We start from the raw sequence: 19,712 nt of genomic DNA on the forward strand, positions 1-19,712 counted from the left end.
CTTGCATCTCCGAATATGCTCCCATATTGTTGAATTCATCAAGATAATCATCAAGGATATGGACTTTGAGGGACATCCTGCAGCCCACTTTGCATTCTTCTTCACCATAGTCTCTACCAGCTCCACATAGTTTACAGCCTTGTGATCACCCAGGAATTCTTGAACCACTATGACAAAGTCATGCCAAGCTGCTTGCTCCTTCCTAGTGAGCTTCTTGGGGAATTCCTTGCGCTCCAGGGAACTTTTTATCTGCAGTCTAATGAAGACAGCAGCTTTGAACTTTGCCTCAGACAGCTTAGGGAAGAAGTCTTGAAGATACTTGAAGGCTACAGACTCCATGTCTAGAGCTGTGAAAAATTGCTTCATGAGGCCTAATTTTACGTGCAGTGGTGGCATCTATGTCTTCCAGGGGTCCATCAGTGTCTCCTACTTGACATTATTCATCCCCACAGAGAATTCAGTCCGCTGTGGCCAGTCCCACCTGTGGCAGTGCACTGCAGTGTCCTTGCTGTCCCAAAGGCAAAGACAGCAGGAAACTTGGTAAAACTGCCTTGGAGACCCATCAGGAATGCCATCATTTTGAAGTCTCTGATGACCTACCAGTTGTATTCATCATACTTCCAGGCATGTAGCAAGATCTTGACACTGACATTGTTGTATTCTTTGAGGTGCACTATGTGAGCCAGGGGAAGAAATGGGTACTTGTTCAAGTTATGAAGCAGCATGGCTTTGAGGCTCCATGATAAGCTGTCAATAAAGAGGCAGCACTCTCTCAGGTTCCAGGTGATTCCAATTACCTCAAACAGACTGCTTACATTGTGGCAGAAGCAGAGCCCATCTTGACAGGTGAAGAAGCTGGAAAAACCAAGGTGATGCTTCTCTGATCTTTGATTTGCACATATTGTTCTAACAAGTTCCACTGCTTGCGCCTTGACATCAAAACCTCGGCATTGGACTTTATGAGACCAGGGTCTCTGATCAAGTTGTTGAGGTCTTTTTGATTGGAGTAGTATGGGTTTCTCTCCTCAGCTGCAACTCTGAAATTGTGATCTGGGTTGACAACATCCTCCCCCTCTCACTAATACTTACATTACTGGAAATTTCTAGAAAGTTCTATATCAGCTACCCAGCAATTAATCTACCTGAAATGTTCCAAAAAATAGGTAAATTTATACATATCACTGTCCTGATCACAAAAGTAAAGTTTCAAGGGAATAATAGTAATTCTCTATACTTTTTAGAGATAATCAATTATGAAATAACACTTATTATCCAGGAAAAAAAAGTAAAAATTTGTTATACAGTGTAATAAAGTGAGATTTATGTGAGAAATAAAGATCCTAAAAAAGTCTTAGAAACTTCTTGTGACAAAGAATGATGCTTGGGGGAAACCCATCTTACTATATATTTGATGCCCATTCCCTCTGGGAATTCCCTTAAGGGGTTGGCCATGCAAAAGAGCCTCTGTAACTGGTGAACTCCCCTGCCACTTCGTAGTCTTTAGTGCATCACCCTTAACAGGCTAGTTGCAGAAGGCAGCTCTAGTGCAGTATCTCCAGACACTCCTACCTAATGTATCCACCGACTACTTCTACCTAATGCTCCTGTTAAATGTTCCTACCTACTACTTCTAACTACTCCTAACATTTTGTAAAAATGCTGGGCAACTGCTCACCATAGAAAAATCTAGTTACAAAGAAAGAGTTGTGTGATTTAAGTGTTGTCAAATGTTATGTGGAACATGGAGAGATTGTCTGTGGACAGTGCCAATCCATGTGTGGGTGAAGAAGAAAGACAGAAAGACAACTACTTAGGTCAGAGGAATGCCACTTAGCAATCACTGAAGTGCTGGCTTGCTACACAGCCATCACAAACCCTTACAATACCCAAGTAGGTAGTTCCACAAATATACCTCCTAATCCTTTAAAGGGCTATTTGATAAAGATAGTAAAAGCTGTACATGTACAGTTGAATAGGTATAGAGGTAAGGAGAGTAGAATTTGTAAAGAGGAGAGGATGAAATTATAGAGGAGCTGAGAGCCAAAACATTCCTAAGCAAAGGACAATACTGGAACGGGTGAGAAACAGAGATGAAACTGCTGCTGGGCGATTTGGAAATAATCTGTGGAAACATGAAAAACTGGCAATTTGCTACATGAATTCATGAAGGCAGTACAATGATTGTTTCACTACATAAATATTAACGAAATAAGAGTAACTTAATATGACTGGCTAGGTGTATGGAGAACATAACTAACTTTGCCAACATGACTGGGGAAAAGTTTTGGAAGAACAAAGTGGATTTTAGAAGGCATGCTGGTGTATATACCATTTATGATTTCAGCAGAAACTCATGCTTCACAGAGGTCCATCCTGTCCCTGCTACTGAGTACAACAGTCTTAGGCTGAAGGAGCACCTGGGAAAGGGGCCCTGGGTAACACCATAATCCTATCTTAATAAATTCAACTGCAACCCCATATACTTTAGTCATTTGGCCACTTTCATCAAATGCTAGGTTTTCATCACCTTTCCTCATTACACCAAAAAATTTGTCAGTTCACACTGACAGCCACATCCAAAACACCCCATCCTGCCACCCTATCATCAAACACATTCAAGAATCATTAAAAAACTTCTATTCCTTATTGATTAATTCATTCCTTTTACCACTTCCCCACTGATGCTCCCATTAGTTTTCTTGTTCTCCTTACAAAACTATCCTCCTTCCAAAGCATGGGGCTAGTGGAGAAAGAATACTGCCTATGTATTCCCTGCGTGTTGCAGAAGGCAACTAAAAGGGGTGGAAGAGGAGGGCTGGAAATCATCCCCTCCAGTTTTACTTTTCCAAAATAAGAAACAGAAAAGGCAGCCAAGTGAGGACATTTTCCCTCAAAGTTTTAGTCGTCCGTTACTTATGCTACCCTGCTGTACTTCCTGTATGTCATAGAAGGCAACCAAAGAGGGTGGGAGCAGGGGGATGGAAACCTGCCCTTCTTGTATTTCAATTTCCAAAGAGGAAACAGAAGAGGGAGCCAGGCTGGGAGTGCTCATCCTTTTTGAATGCTTAGGCTGGGGTGTCTAAATGTATGTGGATGTAACCTAAATGAGAAGAAAGGAGAGAAAGGTCATATGTATAAGGAAAGAAACCTGGATGTTCTGGATGTGAATGAAACAAAGCTCAAGGATAAAGGGGAAGAATGGCTTGGAAATTTCTTTAGGAGTAAAGTCAGAGGTTGGTACGAGGACAAGAGATAAAGCAGGAGTAGCAGTACTCCTGAAGCAGGAACTGTAGGAGTGTGAGAGAATGTATTTTTTTTTTTTTTTATTATTATACTTTGTCGCTGTCTCCCGCGTTTGCGAGGTAGCGCAAGGAAACAGACGAAAGAAATGGCCCAACCCCCCCCATACACATGTATATACATACGTCCACACATGCAAATATACATACCTACACAGCTTTCCATGGTTTACCCCAGACGCTTCACATGCCTTGATTCAATCCACTGACAGCACGTCAACCCCGGTATACCACATCGCTCCAATTCACTCTATTCCTTGCCCTCCTTTCACCCTCCTGCATGTTCAGGCCCCGATCACACAAAATCTTTTTCACTCCATCTTTCCACCTCCAATTTGGTCTCCCTCTTCTCCTCGTTCCCTCCACCTCCGACACATATATCCTCTTGGTCAATCTTTCCTCACTCATTCTCTCCATGTGCCCAAACCACTTCAAAACACCCTCTTCTGCTCTCTCAACCACGCTCTTTTTATTTCCACACATCTCTCTTACCCTTACGTTACTCACTCGATCAAACCACCTCACACCACACATTGTCCTCAAACATCTCATTTCCAGCACATCCATCCTCCTGCGCACAACTCTATCCATAGCCCACGCCTCGCAACCATACAACATTGTTGGAACCACTATTCCTTCAAACATACCCATTTTTGCTTTCCGAGATAATGTTCTTGACTTCCACACATTCTTCAAGGCCCCTAGAATTTTCGCCCCCTCCCCCACCCTATGATCCACTTCCGCTTCCATGGTTCCATCCGCTGCCAGATCCACTCCCAGATATCTAAAACACTTCACTTCCTCCAGTTTTTCTCCATTCAAACTCACCTCCCAATTGACTTGACCCTCAACCCTACTGTACCTAATAACCTTGCTCTTATTCACATTTACTCTTATCTTTCTTCTTCCACACACTTTACCAAACTCAGTCACCAGCTTCTGCAGTTTCTCACATGAATCAGCCACCAGCGCTGTATCATCAGCGAACAACAACTGACTCACTTCCCAAGCTCTCTCATCCCCAACAGACTTCATACTTGCCCCTCTTTCCAAAACTCTTGCATTTACCTCCCTAACAACCCCATCCATAAACAAATTAAACAACCATGGAGACATCACACACCCCTGCCGCAAACCTACATTTACCGAGAACCAATCACTCTCCTCTCTTCCTACACGTACACATGCCTTACATCCTCGATAAAAACTTTTCACTGCTTCTAACAACTTGCCTCCCACACCATATATTCTTAATACCTTCCACAGAGCATCTCTATCAACTCTATCATATGCCTTCTCCAGATCCATAAATGCTACATACAAATCCATTTGCTTTTCTAAGTATTTCTCACATACATTCTTGAAAGCAAACACCTGATCCACACATCCTCTACCACTTCTGAAACCACACTGCTCTTCCTCAATCTGATGCTCTGTACATGCCTTCACCCTCTCAATCAATACCCTCCCATATAATTTGCCAGGAATACTCAACAAACTTATACCTCTGTAATTTGAGCACTCACTCTTATCCCCTTTGCCTTTGTACAATGGCACTATGCACGCATTCCGCCAATCCTCAGGCACCTCACCATGAGTCATACATACATTAAATAACCTTACCAACCAGACAACAATACAGTCACCCCCTTTTTTAATAAATTCCACTGCAATACCATCCAAACCTGCTGCCTTGCCGGCTTTCATCTTCCGCAAAGCTTTTACTACCTCTTCTCTGTTTACCAAATCATTTTCCCTAACCCTCTCACTTTGCACACCACCTCGACCAAAACACCCTATATCTGCCACTCTATCATCAAACACATTCAACAAACCTTCAAAATACTCACTCCATCTCCTTCTCACATCACCACTACTTGTTATCACCTCCCCATTTGTGCCCTTCACTGAAGTTCCCATTTGCTCCCTTGTCTTAGGCACTTTATTTACCTCCTTCCAGAACATCTTTTTATTCTCCCTAAAATTTAATGATACTCTCTCACCCCAACTCTCATTTGCCCTTTTTTTCACCTCTTGCACCTTTCTCTTGACCTCCTGTCTCTTTCTTTTATACATCTCCCACTCAATTGCATTTTTTCCCTGCAAAAATCGTCCAAATGCCTCTCTCTTCTCTTTCACTAATACTCTTACTTCTTCATCCCACCACTCACTACCCTTTCTAATCAACCCACCTCCCACTCTTCTCATGCCACAAGCATCTTTTGCGCAATCCATCACTGATTCCCTAAATACATCCCATTCCTCCCCCACTCCCCTTACTTCCATTGTTCTCACCTTTTTCCATTCTGTACTCAGTCTCTCCTGGAGAGAATGTAAGGATGTAAATTCTACATCAAAGTTGGTAAAAGTAAAAGTGGATAGCAAGATATGGGTGATTATTTGTGCTTATGCATCTGGCCATGAGAAGACAGATAATGAGAGGCATATGTTTTGGGAGTAGCTGACTGTGTGTCAGCAGTTTTGATGTAAGAAACTGAGTGTTAGTGATGGGTAATTTAAAAGTGAAGGTAAGCAATGTGGCAACTAAGGGTATAATTGATACACAAGAGGGAAATAGCGAGCAGCTAATGGTCTTAGTGTGCTAAAAAAGGACTGGTAATTGAGAAAACCTGGTTTAAATTGAAGGTTTGTTGAATGTGTTTGATGATAGAGTGGCAGATATAGGGTGTTTTGGTCGAGGTGGTGTGCAAAGTGCGAGGGTTAGGGAAAATGATTTGGTAGACAGAGAAGAGGTAGTAAAAGCTTTGCGGAAGATGAAAGCCGGCAAGGCAGCAGGTTTGGATGATATTGCAGTGGAATTTATTAAAAAAGGGGGTGACTGTATTGTTGACTGGTTGGTAAGGTTATTTAATGTATGTAGGACTCATGGTGAAGTGCCTGAGGATTGGCGGAATGCATGCATAGTGCCATTGTACAAAGGCAAAGGGGATAAGAGTGAGTGCTCAAATTACAGAGGTATAAGTTTGTTGAGTATTCCTGGCAAATTATATGGGAGGGTATTGATTGAGAGGGTGAAGGCATGTACAGAGCATCAGATTGGGGAAGAGCAGTGTGGTTTCAGAAGTGGTAGAGGATGTGTGGATCAGGTGTTTGCTTTCAAGAATGTATGTGAGAAATACTTAGAAAAGCAAATGGATTTGTATGTAGCATTTATGGATCTGGAGAAGGCATATGATAGAGTTGATAGAGATGCTCTGTGGAAGGTATTAAGAATATATGGTGTGGGAGGCAAGTTGTTAGAAGCAGTGAAAAGTTTTTATCGAGGATGTAAGGCATGTGTACGTGTAGGAAGAGAGGAAAGTGATTGGTTCTCAGTGAATGTAGGTTTGCGGCAGGGGTGTGTGATGTCTCCATGGTTGTTTAATTTGTTTATGGATGGGGTTGTTAGGGAGGTAAATGCAAGAGTTTTGGAAAGAGGGGCAAGTATGAAGTCTGTTGGGGATGAGAGAGCTTGGGAAGTGAGTCAGTTGTTGTTCGCTGATGATACAGCGCTGGTGGCTGATTCATGTGAGAAACTACAGAAGCTGGTGACTGAGTTTGGTAAAGTGTGTGAAAGAAGAAATCTAAGAGTAAATGTGAATAAGAGCAAGGTTATTAGGTACAGTAGGGTTGAGGGTCAAGTCAACTGGGAGGTGAGTTTGAATGGAGAAAAACTGGAGGAAGTGAAGTGTTTTAGATATCTGGGAGTGGATCTGGCAGCGGATGGAACCATGGAAGCGGAAGTGGATCATAGGGTGGGGGAGGGGGCGAAAATTCTGGGAGCCTTGAAGAATGTGTGGAAGTCGAGAACATTATCTTGGAGGGCAAAAATGGGTATGTTTGAAGGAATAGTGGTTCCAACAATGTTGTATGGTTGCGAGGCGTGGACTATGGATAGAGTTGTGCGCAGGAGGATGGATGTGCTGGAAATGAGATGTTTGAGGACAATGTGTGGTGTGAGGTGGTTTGATCGAGTGAGTAACGTAAGGGTAAGAGAGATGTGTGGAAATAAAAAGAGCGTGGTTGAGAGAGCAGAGGAGGGTGTTTTGAAATGGTTTGGTCACATGGAGAGAATGAGTGAGGAAAGATTGACCAAGAGGATATATGTGTCAGAGGTGGAGGGAACGAGGAGAAGAGGGAGACCAAATTGGAGGTGGAAAGATGGAGTGAAAAAGATTTTGTGTGATCGGGGCCTGAACATGCAGGAGGGTGAAAGGAGGGCAAGGAATAGAGTGAGTTGGAGCGATGTGGTATACCGGGGTTGACGTGCTGTCAGTGGATTGAATCAGGGCATGTGAAGCGTCTGGGGTAAACCATGGAAAGCTGTGTAGGTATGTATATTTGTGTGTGTGGACGTATGTATATACATGTGTATGGGGGTGGGTTGGGCCATTTCTTTCGTCTGTTTCCTTGCGCTACCTCGCAAACGCGGGAGACAGTGGCAAAAAAAAAAAAAAAAAAAAAAAAAAAAAAAAAATCATATGTGAGTAGGAGAAATGTCAGCAGGCTTTCCTAGATTACATATTAATTCATTGGCATGTAAGAGAGATTTCTAGATGTAAATGTGCTGAGAGAGGCAGCTGGTGGGACATCTGGTTACTACCTTACAGAGATGAGGGCAAGAATTTGTCCAGGTTTTTAAAAAGAGGAAGCTATGTCAGAGAGATGAGTTAAGAAAGTAAGTGAGGTTGGAAAAGAGAACCAAGAAAGACTGAGTGTACACTGGCAAAATGTGAGAATATATGAAGCAAGGGGAATGGGTGTGGAATGGGAGGTATCCAGGGAAGCAGTGCAGGAATATGCAAGAGATGCATGTGGCATGCAAAAATTGGGAGGTGGGCAGATTAGAAAGGTTAGAGAGTGGTGGAATGAAGAAATAAAGTTGTTAGTGAAAGAGAAAAGAGAGGCATTTGGGAGGTACTTACAGGGAAGAAATACAAATGATTGGGGGATGTATAAGAGAAAGCAGCAGGAGGTTAAGAGGAATGTGCAAGGGTTTAAAAAGAAGGCAAATGAGATGAGGTGAGTGAGTATCAGTAAATATTAGGAAAAATAAGATTTCCAAGGAGGTAATTAATGTACAGAAAACTAGAGAACAAATAGGAACATCAATGGAGGGCACAAAAGGGAAGTGATAACAGGTAGTGATGAAGTGAGGAGACAGAGTGTTTTGAGGATAGAGAGGCAGATGTTGGGAGTTTAGGCTGGGGTGGTATGTGAAGTAAGAGAATCATGGAGAGTGGTTTCATGAAGAGAGAAGAGGTGGTGAAAGCCTTGCATAAGATAAGATGTGGCAAGTGGCCTAAAGTGGATGGTAATGCTGCTGAATTTATCAAGAAAGGGGGTTTCTGTGTTGCTGATTGGCTGATTGCATGTTTAGTGTCACTGTATGAAGATATGGGGGATAAAGGTGAGTGTTCACCCCAGAGAAGTATAAGTTTGTTGAGTTTACCTGGTAAGCTGTTTGGGAGGGTATTCATTAAGAGGGTGAAGGCAACAGAGATTATCAGACTGGGGAGGAGTATGATTCTAGAAGTGGTAGAGGATGTGTGGCTCAGGTGTCTGCTTTAAGATATATGTATGAGAAATACTTAGAGAAGCAGATGGCTTTGTATGTGGTATTCATGGACCTGGAGAAGGCATATGATTTGGTTGATAGAGATGCCTTGTGGAAAGTCTTGAGAATATATGGGGTGGGAAGAAAGCTGCCTAAAGTAGTTTGAAGATTTTATCTAGGGTGTAAGGCATGTGTACCAGTATGAAGAGAGCAGAATGAATCATTCCATGTAAAGGATGGTCTGTGGCAGGGGCATGCGATGTCATCATGGTTGTTTAAATTGTTCATAGATGGGGTGGTGAGGGAGGTAAATGTGAGAGTCTTGGAGAGAGGGGCGAGTATGCAGCCTGTTGGGGATGCTGAAGACGTGTACACATACACTTAAGCCTCCTAGTTTACTGTTCAAGATGTTGCTGGAAAAAGACCAAATGCCAAGGAAGTGGAAAATGGCAAATGTCATACCTTCTACAAGAAAGGAGACTGGGAAGAAGTGATGAGATACAAACGGGTCTCTCTGATGAGTGTGGTTTGTAATGTACTAGAAAGATAATCTTAAAAGTAAATGGGTGACTTTCTGTAAAGGACAAATTACCTAATGAGAGATAACATGGTTTTATGGAAAGGTCAAGTGTAATGAACCTCTTAGATTTCTCCAAGAGAGTGGGCTCAGTAGTGGACAAAAGAGGAGGCCGAAAAGATTATTTGTACGTGGACTGCCAAAAAACATTTGACAGTGTACAGCAAGGGAGGCTGATTAAGAAGCTAGTATAAGTGGAAGACTCCTTTGATGGTTAGAAGATAATCTTAGTGGAAAGGAACAAAAAACATATTTGAGAAGCCTTCTCAGAATGGGTTGAGGTTATCAGTAGAGTTCTACAGGATTCCGTTCCAGGACCTTTACTCTTCTTGAATAATGAAAATGACTGCCAGATGGTATTTATTTGTTATCTATTATACTTTGTCACTGTCTCCCACGTTAGTGAGGTAGTGCAAGGAAACAGACGAAAGAATGGCCCAACCCACCCACATACACATGCATATACATACACGTCCACACAAGCACATATACATACCTATACATTTCAATGTATACATATATATACATACACAGACCTATACATTTTTACACATGTACACAATTCATACTTGCTGCCTTCATTCATTCCCGTTGCCACCCTACCACATATGAGATGACCACCCCCTCCCCCCTGGTATGGACTCATCTAAATAATAAATTTGTAGATAATGCAAAGGTCATGACAAAAATGGAAAATGATGAATGCATCAGGTTACAAGGGGACCTTGACAGACTCCTAAGTTGGTATGAAGCATGGCTGATCACGTTCAACTTAAGCAATTGTGGAGTTATGACAATCCATCACAACAGAAGAAGGACTAAATATGAATATCATCCACCAAGAAATATGCTGCAGGAATTTGTGTGTGAGAAAGACTTGGGAGTGGACACTGTCCCAAACCTGATGTCAGAGTCCTATCTCAGGAGCAATTATCAGAACTGGACTCGACATCAATTTTGAGAATAACATTCAGTAATCTGTTTATATCATACATAAGGCCAAAACTACAATATAATTCTTAAGTTTGATCATTGCACCTAAAAAAGCAGAAAGAGCTGACAGAGTTAAGGAGACCATCCGACAGATACTAAATATCAGAATTGGACTTATAATCAATTTTTAAGATAATATTCAGCAATCTGTTCACATCAAACATAAGGCCAAAACTAAAATATATTCCTCAAGTTTGATCACCACATCTAAGAAACCACAAAGACCTAACACAGAAGGTCCAAAGGAGAGCAACAAATGTGGTACAAAAATTAAGAGAGCTGACTTACAAGTACAGGCTAGAAGACTTAAAAATGCCCATTGCAGAAGAGAAAAAAGTGAGGGGTGACCTAATCAGTCTTTAAGTTTTTCGACCAGACTGATGGTGTTGACAGTGATCAATCCTTTGAAAGATGTAAGACAAAAAAACTAAAGAACACAAAAATTTAGGCATGAAAATTGTTAAAATGCGAGGAAGTACTTTCATAGTGTATGAGTGGTGGATGGAGATAAAATTCATGAAGAAATGGTTAATGCACACAGATAAATTAAAGTGTTGTATGATACTAGAGGATGGTCAAGAGATGGGGCCCTATGAGTGTAAGAACCTTCCCCAAGCGCACTTCAAATAAGTAATGACACACAGAGCTATTCATCATGCAGATGAAGAAAGAAGGGTGAGCTGTCAATGGCCACATTAGTTTCTAAATCAGCTGGGTGATACTGACAATGAACAGTTCTTCAAGAAAATCAGCAACATAGCAACCAGAGGCCATGACAAAAAGCTGGGGAAAAAATAAGAAGTACTGATTTAGTGCTACAGTGGTGGATAACTGGAACAGACTAATCTATGAGACAGTAGATGATGGCAGCTTACAAAGGTTACAAAGGCCCCACAAGTGTACACTTAAGTAATTAAATTCAAGAGATGGGGCCACAAGAGTGTAAAATTCCTCACGTACAGTTCAAATAAGTTACTATAAATTGGAGGTGGAAAGATGGAGTGAAAAAGATTTTGTGTGATCGGGGCCTGAACATGCAGGAGGGTGAAAGGAGGGCAAGGAATAGAGTGAATTGGAGAGATGTGCTATACCGGGGTTGACGTGCTGTCAGTGGATTGAATCAGGGCATGTGAAGCGTCTGGGGTAAACCATGGAAAGCTGTGTAGGTATGTATATTTGCGTGTGTGGACGTATGTATATACATGTGTATGGGGGGGGGGTTGGGCCATTTCTTTCGTCTGTTTCCTTGCGCTACCTCGCAAACGCGGGAGACAGCGACAAAGTATAATAAAATATAAATAGGGAATTACAATACTACGTAAACTTATTTACCCTAATGAATATGCAGCCTTCCATTCATCTCTCACCCCAATAAATCAATCAGGCTTATTCACATCACTAACTCTTCATAACTATTTCCTAGATCTGTGATTCTGTTAAATCTGTGTGATGTAAAGAGTAACATACGTCTACCAAATAACTGTACACAAACTCATGCATCAAACTTACCGTTGGACAACCAAATATGTCACAGCAGCCACAGATAACTCCACAATTATATGGTCTTATATCCAGCCGCCTGTTTGTCTCTTTCAGGTAAGCCTCACAGTACAGCTTTGCATTACGGGCAACCTCCCTACAAAAAGAAGATAAATAATTCCAGTAGATAAAGCTTACTTCTGTTAATCAATTTTACATCAAGTTTAGTTAAGGTCTCCTCAGCAAGATGTGAGCATATCAGGGATCTTGATAACGACAAAGACCAATCCAGGGAATTCATTAGCAAACAATACACCATTTCTTGCTATACAAAACAAATGTGCACTTGAAAAGTTGTTCTTATGGTGAAATTTCACATCACACATTTTGTCCCATAGACTCCTATCTTATATTTGGAGATGTATTACTACTGACTACATGTTGGCCCTAAGATAAAGCAGTAACACATGAAAGAACATCTTTGTAAACATACCTAATATACATGTGATAATATTGTATCATGATAAAATCATCTTTATCCTTTCTTTTAAATACAATTGCTTCTGTCTTCGTGAGACAGCATGAAGAACATACAAATAATGGCATTATCTGCACACATCCACTTTCTACCTGTCATGTATAGTGGATTAAAACACCTTAACCACTTCATGGTCCCTGAGCCAGCCAAACTGACAGTACATCACCCCCAAAATACAAGAAAGATGTAATTCCTTTGTATCCTATGCCTTCTGAATGTTTAGGTCCTGATATCCCAAAGTCTCTTTCATTCTACACTTCTATCATCTTCTTGGTCTCTCCCTATCTTTTCCTCCCTACACGTCTGACACACATATCCTTTTAAAACCTTTTTCTTCTCTCATTATATACTCAATAACAATAATAATATGGCATATAAGAATAATATTAAAAAACTTCAAAACTATTTTCCAGGGATTGAAAAAAGACTACTACCCATATATCTCCTGGAACAATAGCATGGAAGTCCTCCCTTCGTATGCTATTACCTTCCAAAAGAAGGAATGGAATAGGCCAAGTGATAACTTTTCCCTCTTAGGCTCAGTGATTCTGTTCTTGATTCTAACTCTTGGAGACAAAAGATGGTGAACAGGGATGAAAGAAATAATTTCCAAAACTTATCAGAGACTAAGGCTATTGCTGTCTGAGGTGATTTTGGAGAGATGGGGAGGGGGAGGGGGGTGACCAGGAAGGAGAGGAAAGGGTGGCAGGACTGTCTGCTAAAATTCTCTAAACCATCTTTTTCAGCTGCAGCCACTATTACCAACAGAGAATCTCCCTTCATTTTAAAAAATTTTTCTACAGAAAGAGCTTCTCCCAAAAATATATACAAAGACAGCTACTCTGAATGCTGCTTTTTCTCTCAATACAGCTTTTGTGTTTGCTGTGGATCATATCATTTCTGTCAGCCCTCAGTGAAGTTTTGGTGCACTTTCTTCACACATACCTGCATAGTAATGAATTTTGTGACCACATAAAAAGGGACTGGGAGAAGTAGGTTCCTTGCATAAAAAGCAAAACTGCATACAGTGATCCCTTATGTGCAATTTTGCTCACAAGGATTAAGAGCGTTCACTTTTGGTTATATAATTCATAAATGAGTTAAATATTTCACAAAATGAATCTCATCCCTCAGTATAATGAAGCACTTCCTAATCTATAAGTTACACTAAAGCAGATTCCTATACCATGAGTATTAATATAAAAAAGAATGTGGCAATGAAATTAAACCTTTTTTAAGGCAATACATCAGAACAGTATTCAGTGCCATGCTTTCTCAAAAATTTTAACATAGTGATATAACGTTTGCAGTAAAAGAGAGGAATCTGAAACAAAATAGTGCAGTAATGTAAAACATATGTGTAATAAAGCTCAAAATTATTTGAGGTAAATATGAAAATTTTCCATTATTCACTGGAGCAAAATTATGGCCTACTTACCTCTCCTTATCATAGGCAATAAGGGACCTTATATTGTAAGCAAACTGGACATCTTGAACTTCTGCATCAGGATAAGCCTCTCTGAAAATATGAAAATATAAGTGTTGTTGAAATTATATTTGCATTCTTGAACAGATTTCATGAACACTGAAGACTATGATCATTACCATTCAAGGTAGTTATAATCTGATTAGTTAAACGGTCAATATAAAGAAAAAAAATCAATATACATTAAAATATAGAGCAACATGATGTTAGATATCAGGAAACTTCAGAAATAAAGATAATTTTAAAACAAATTTTCTATTTTTGACATTATATTCATCATATCTGTTCAATTTACAAGTCCTGTAACACTGTGGAAACACAGTACAAGATAAGTATGTTATCATACCAGTGAGAAAGTCTATGACAAACTTACTGGATGCAGAGAAAGTCAGGATTTTTTTTTAAACACACTAAAAAATATGGAAAAATAAAATAACCAAAAACGTATGGTAAAGTAAATGGTTAATGAAACTGGACAAAATTTATGACAAAAAACTACAACTTACTGGAAATGCCTCAAAATTGTGTCTTTATGACATGATTTTCGAGGTACACGAGTAATCATAATAGTGCGAGACACGCTGGTTGTGACTTCTCGAAGTTCAAGTTTCTTGGAGAATCTTCGTGTAAACAAGATTCCAAGAGGTAAGAAGAGAAAGGCAAGTGTCACGTGTACCCACATGAGTCGAGATCTGGAAGATTAAAAAAAAAGTTCATGAAGCATATTCACTATACTATCTCCAACAAACCAGCATAATGACACATTCTGTCTTCCTGATGCATAAGCATCAGCACACAGCCTATGATTGGGTTCTACATGCATTAACAGCCCAGCTCAAGTCAAAAGTGACAAGCACAACTAAATAGCTGTTGCACTCAACTTACAGTCAGTATCATAAGCCCCTTAATCTGTGAAGTGGTCATGTTCCAGGAAAACCTGCCTCAAGTTGGGCAGTGTAAAATGAGAAGATGAAACATATCACATAACAGGGTTACATTTCTGAGCAAAATTTTCTCAAACGTTACGCTTCTGAAATAGGGATGAAATGACAGCTTCTGGGTAACTTACCATACTCTCTTAGCATCAAGTTTGGACAATATTTACTGAAAACTTAACACAAAATGTGGTGGTAGTGAATAACACTGGGAAGAAACAGAAGTACTCTAGGCTTATCTACATCACCCCTTGATCTCAGGCTTGTCCTCAACAAACACTGCATTCTCTGTATCATCAATTGTTTCAACTGGAGATGTAAGAGAAATTTTCTTAGGCCTTCAGAAAAAGCTGTCCAATTTTAGCTACATGGCATACCTCTTTCTCTCTATATAAAACACTTACATTCATCTCAGTCATATACTCAGGATGGCTGGGTGCTTTTTCAAGAATAACCTATGATCTATCAGCAAAATTTTCTCTAGCATACTAGCATTCTACAGCTGGACAGAAAGAGCCAATAAACCAATCATGATAGATATTTTAGGTGACCTAAGCCTTCTGGATAGAATGCCATGTACAGAGTATTAGACTGGGGAGGAGCACTGTGGTTTCAGAAGTGGTAGAGGATGTATGGATCAGGTGTTTGCTTTGAGGAATGTGTGTGAGAAATACCTAGAAAAACAGATGGATTTGTACAAAGCATTAATGGACTGAAGAAGACATATGATAGGATTGAAGAGAAGCTTTGTGGAAGGACTAAAGAGTATATGGTGAGGGATGTAAGCTGTTAGATGCAGTGAAGAGGTTTTACCAAGAGTTTAAGGCATGTGTAAGAGTAAGAAGAGAGGACAGTGACTGGTTCCCAGTGAAGATTGGTCTGTGGCAGCAGTTCATGATGTCCCCATGGTTGTTCAATCTATTTATGGATAGGGTGGTTAGGGAGGTAGATGCAAGAGTTTTGGAGAGAGGGGCAAGTTTGCAGTCTGTTGAGGATGAGAGGGCCTGGAAAGTGAGTTAACTGTTGTTCGCCAATGATACAACACTCGTGGCTGATTCGAGTGAAAACAGCAGAAGTTGGTGACTGAGTTTGGAAAAGTGTGTGAAAGGAGAAAGTTGAAAGTAAATGTGAATAAGAGCAAGGCTATTAGGTTCAGTAGGGTTGAGGGGCTAGTTAGTTGGGATGTAAGTTCCAATGGAGAAAAATTGGAGGAAGTGAAGTATTTTAGATATCTGGGTGTGAACTTAGTGAATGGAACCATGGAAAAGGAAGTGAGTCACATGATGAGGGAGGGGGCAAAGATCTTGGGAGAGATGAAGAATGTGTGGAAGGAGAGAACATTATCTCAGAGAGCAAAAATGGGTATGTTTGAAGGAATAGTAGTTCTAACAATATCATATGGCTGTGAGGCATGGGCTATAGATAGGGTAGCATAGAGGAGGGTGGATGTGTTGGAAACGAAATGTATGAGGACAATATGTGGTGTGAGGTAGTCTGATCGAGTAAGTAATGAAAGGGTAAGAGAGATGTGTGGGATTAAAAAAAGTGTGGTTGAGAGAGCAGAAGAGGGTGTGTTGAAATGGTTTGGACATATGGAGAGAATGATTGAAGAAAGGTTGACAAAGAGGAATTATGTATCAGAGGTAGAGGAAACAATGAGGTGGAAAGATGGAGTGAAAAAGATTTTGAGCAACTGGGGCCTGAACATACAGGAGAGGGAGAGGCGTGCAAGGAATAGCGTGAATGGGAGTGATGTGGCATACTGGAGTTGACATGCTGTCAATGGACTGAACCAGGGCATGTGAAACAGGTGGGTAAACTATGGAAAGGTCTGTGGGGCCTGGATGTGGATAGGGAACTGTAGTCTCAGTGCATTACTCATGACAGTTAAAGACTGAGTGTGAATGAATGTGGGCTTTTTTGTCTGGTTTCCTGGCGCTTCCTCACTCAAGCAGGGGGTAGCAATGCTGTTTCCTGTGGGGCAGGGTAGTGCCAGGTATGGATAAAGGCAATCGAGTATGAATATGTACGTGTACATATATGTATATGTCTGTGTTTGTATACATATTTCATTTTTTTTACTTGATTGTCGTTTCCCGCATCAGCAAGGTACCGCCAGGAAACAGATGAAGAGACCCATCCACTCATATACACTCATATGTACATACACACCGAGGATGTAAGGCATGTGTACGTGTAGGAAGAGAGGAAAGTGATTGGTTCTCAGTGAATGTAGGTTTGCGGCAGGGGTGTGTGATGTCTCCATGGTTGTTTAATTTGTTTATGGATGGGGTTGTTAGGGAGGTAAATGCAAGAGTCCTGGAAAGAGGGGCAAGTATGAAGTCTGTTGGGGATGAGAGAGCTTGGGAAGTGAGTCAGTTGTTGTTCGCTGATGATACAGCGCTGGTGGCTGATTCATGTGAGAAACTGCAGAAGCTGGTGACTGAGTTTGGTAAAGTGTGTGAAAGAAGAAAGTTAACAGTAAATGTGAATAAGAGCAAGGTTATTAGGTACAGTAGGGTTGAGGGTCAAGTCAATTGGGAGGTGAGTTTGAATGGAGAAAAACTGGAGGAAGTGAAGTGTTTTAGATATCTGGGAGTGGATCTGGCAGCGGATGGAACCATGGAAGCGGAAGTGGATCATAGGGTGGGGGAGGGGGCGAAAATTCTGGGAGCCTTGAAGAATGTGTGGAAGTCGAGAACATTATCTCGGAAAGCAAAAATGGGTATGTTTGAAGGAATAGTGGTTCCAACAATGTTGTATGGTTGCGAGGCGTGGGCTATGGATAGAGTTGTGCGCAGGAGGATGGATGTGCTGGAAATAAGATGTTTGAGGACAATGTGTGGTGTGAGGTGGTTTGATCGAGTAAGTAACGTAAGGGTAAGAGAGATGTGTATGTAGCATTTATGGATCTGGAGAAGGCATATGATAGAGTTGATAGAGATGCTCTGTGGAAGGTATCAAGAATATATGGTGTGGGAGGCAAGTTGTTAGAAGCAGTGAAAAGTTTTTATCGAGGATGTAAGGCATGTGTACGTGTAGGAAGAGAGGAAAGTGATTGGTTCTCAGTGAATGTTGGTTTGCGGCAGGGGTGTGTGATGTCTCCATGGTTGTTTAATTTGTTTATGGATGGGTTGTTAGGGAATTGAATGCAAGAGTTTTGGAAAGAGGGGCAAGTATGAAGTCTGTTGTGGATGTGAGAGCTTGGGAAGTGAGGCAGTTGCTGTTCCCTGATGATACAGCACTGGTGGCTGATTCATGTGAGAAACTGCAGAAGTTGGTGACTGAGTTTGGTAAAGTGTGTGAAAGAAGAAGGCTGAGAGTGGATGTGAATAAGAGCAAGGTTATTAGGTACAGTAGGGTTGAGGGACAAGTCAATTGGGAGGTAAGTTTGAATGGAGAAAAACTGGAGGAAGTGAAGTGTTTTAGATATCTGGGAGTGGATTTGGCAGTGGATGGAACCATGGAAGCAGAAGTGAATCATAGGGTGAGGGAGGGGGCGAAAGTTCTGGGAGCGTTGAAAAATGTGTGGAAGTCGAGAACGTTATCTTGGAGAGCAAAAAGGGGTATGTTTGAAGGAATAGTGGTTCCAACATTGTTATATGGTTGCAAGGCATGGGCTATAGATAGAGTTGTGCAGAGGAGGGTGGATGTGCCGGAAATGAGATGTTTGAGGACAATATGTGGTGTGTGGTGGTTTGATCGAGTAAGTAATGAAAGGGTAACACAGATGTATGGTAGCAAAAAGAGTGTGGTTGAGAGAGCAGAAGAGGGTGTTTTGAAATGGTTTGGTCACATGGAGAGAATGAGTGAGGAAAGATTGACAAAGAGGATATATGTGTCAGAGGTGGAGGGAACGAGAAGTGGGAGACCAAATTGGAAGTGGAAAGATGGAGTGAAAAAGATTTTGAGTGATCGGGGCCTGAACGTGCAGGAGGGTGAAAGGTGTGCAAGGAACAGAGTGAATTAGAACAATGCGGTATACCGGGGTTGACGTGCTGTCAATGGATTGAGCCAAGGCATGTGAAGCATCTGGGGTAAACCATGGAAAGTTTTGTGAGGCCTGGATGTGGAAAGGGAGCTGTGGTTTTGGTGCATTATATATGACAGCTAGAGACTGAGTGTGAACGAATGTGGCCTTTGTTGTCTTTTCCTAGCACTATCTTGCGCACAAGCGGGGGAGGGGGTCTTCATTTCATGTGTGGCGGGGTGGCAACGGGAATGAAAAAAGGCAGCATGTATGAATTATGTAAATGTGTTTATATGTATATGTCTGTGTGTGTATATATATGTATACGTTGAGATGTATAGGTATGTATATGTGCGTGTGTGGACGTGTATGTATATATATGTGTATGTGGGTGGGTTGGGCCATTCTTTCATCTGTTTCCTTGCGCTACCTCGCTAATGCGGGAGACAGTGACAAAGTGTAATAAATAAATAAATACATAATCGCTGTTTCCCGTGTCAGTGAGGGAGCGCCAGGAAACAGAAAAAGAATGGCCCATCCTCTCATGAACACACATATATATAAATAAACACCCATATATGTGCATATACATACATATACATATCAACATATATATACATACACATTCACACAACAGACATATACATATATACACATGTACATATTCATAATTGCTTGCCTTCATCCATTCTTGTGCTACCCTACCCCACAGGAAACAGTATTGCTACCCCCTGCTTCAGTGAAATAGCACCAGGAAAACAGACAAAAAGGCTACATTCATTCACACTCAGCCTCCAGCTGTCATGTGTAATGCACAGAAACCACAGCTCCCTTTCCACTTCCAGGCCCCACAGACCTTTCCATGGTTTACCCAAGAC

The 19,712-nt window shown here is 41.1% G+C and overlaps 2 protein-coding genes across 8 annotated transcripts in view; one reads left to right on the forward strand and one right to left on the reverse strand.

The window, feature by feature from the left end:
• fbp (fructose-1,6-bisphosphatase) overlaps nucleotides 1-19,712 on the forward strand; it is a 394,327-nt gene that overhangs the window by 228,232 nt on the left and 146,383 nt on the right. The window lies entirely within an intron of this gene.
• Tmem63 (transmembrane protein 63) overlaps nucleotides 1-19,712 on the reverse strand; it is a 129,959-nt gene that overhangs the window by 66,692 nt on the left and 43,555 nt on the right. For all 6 annotated transcript variants that reach the window (XM_071665843.1, XM_071665827.1, XM_071665852.1 and 3 more), the window contains 3 exons: nucleotides 14,436-14,621; nucleotides 13,882-13,962; nucleotides 11,936-12,062 (listed from right to left, as the gene is read on the reverse strand). In XM_071665843.1, the coding sequence (XP_071521944.1) occupies nucleotides 11,936-12,062; nucleotides 13,882-13,962; nucleotides 14,436-14,621 (394 nt within the window). The remainder of the gene's footprint in view (nucleotides 1-11,935; nucleotides 12,063-13,881; nucleotides 13,963-14,435; nucleotides 14,622-19,712) is intronic.

The sequence above is a fragment of the Panulirus ornatus genome, chromosome 1, assembly GCF_036320965.1.
Source record: "Panulirus ornatus isolate Po-2019 chromosome 1, ASM3632096v1, whole genome shotgun sequence".
NCBI lineage: Eukaryota > Metazoa > Arthropoda > Malacostraca > Decapoda > Palinuridae > Panulirus > Panulirus ornatus.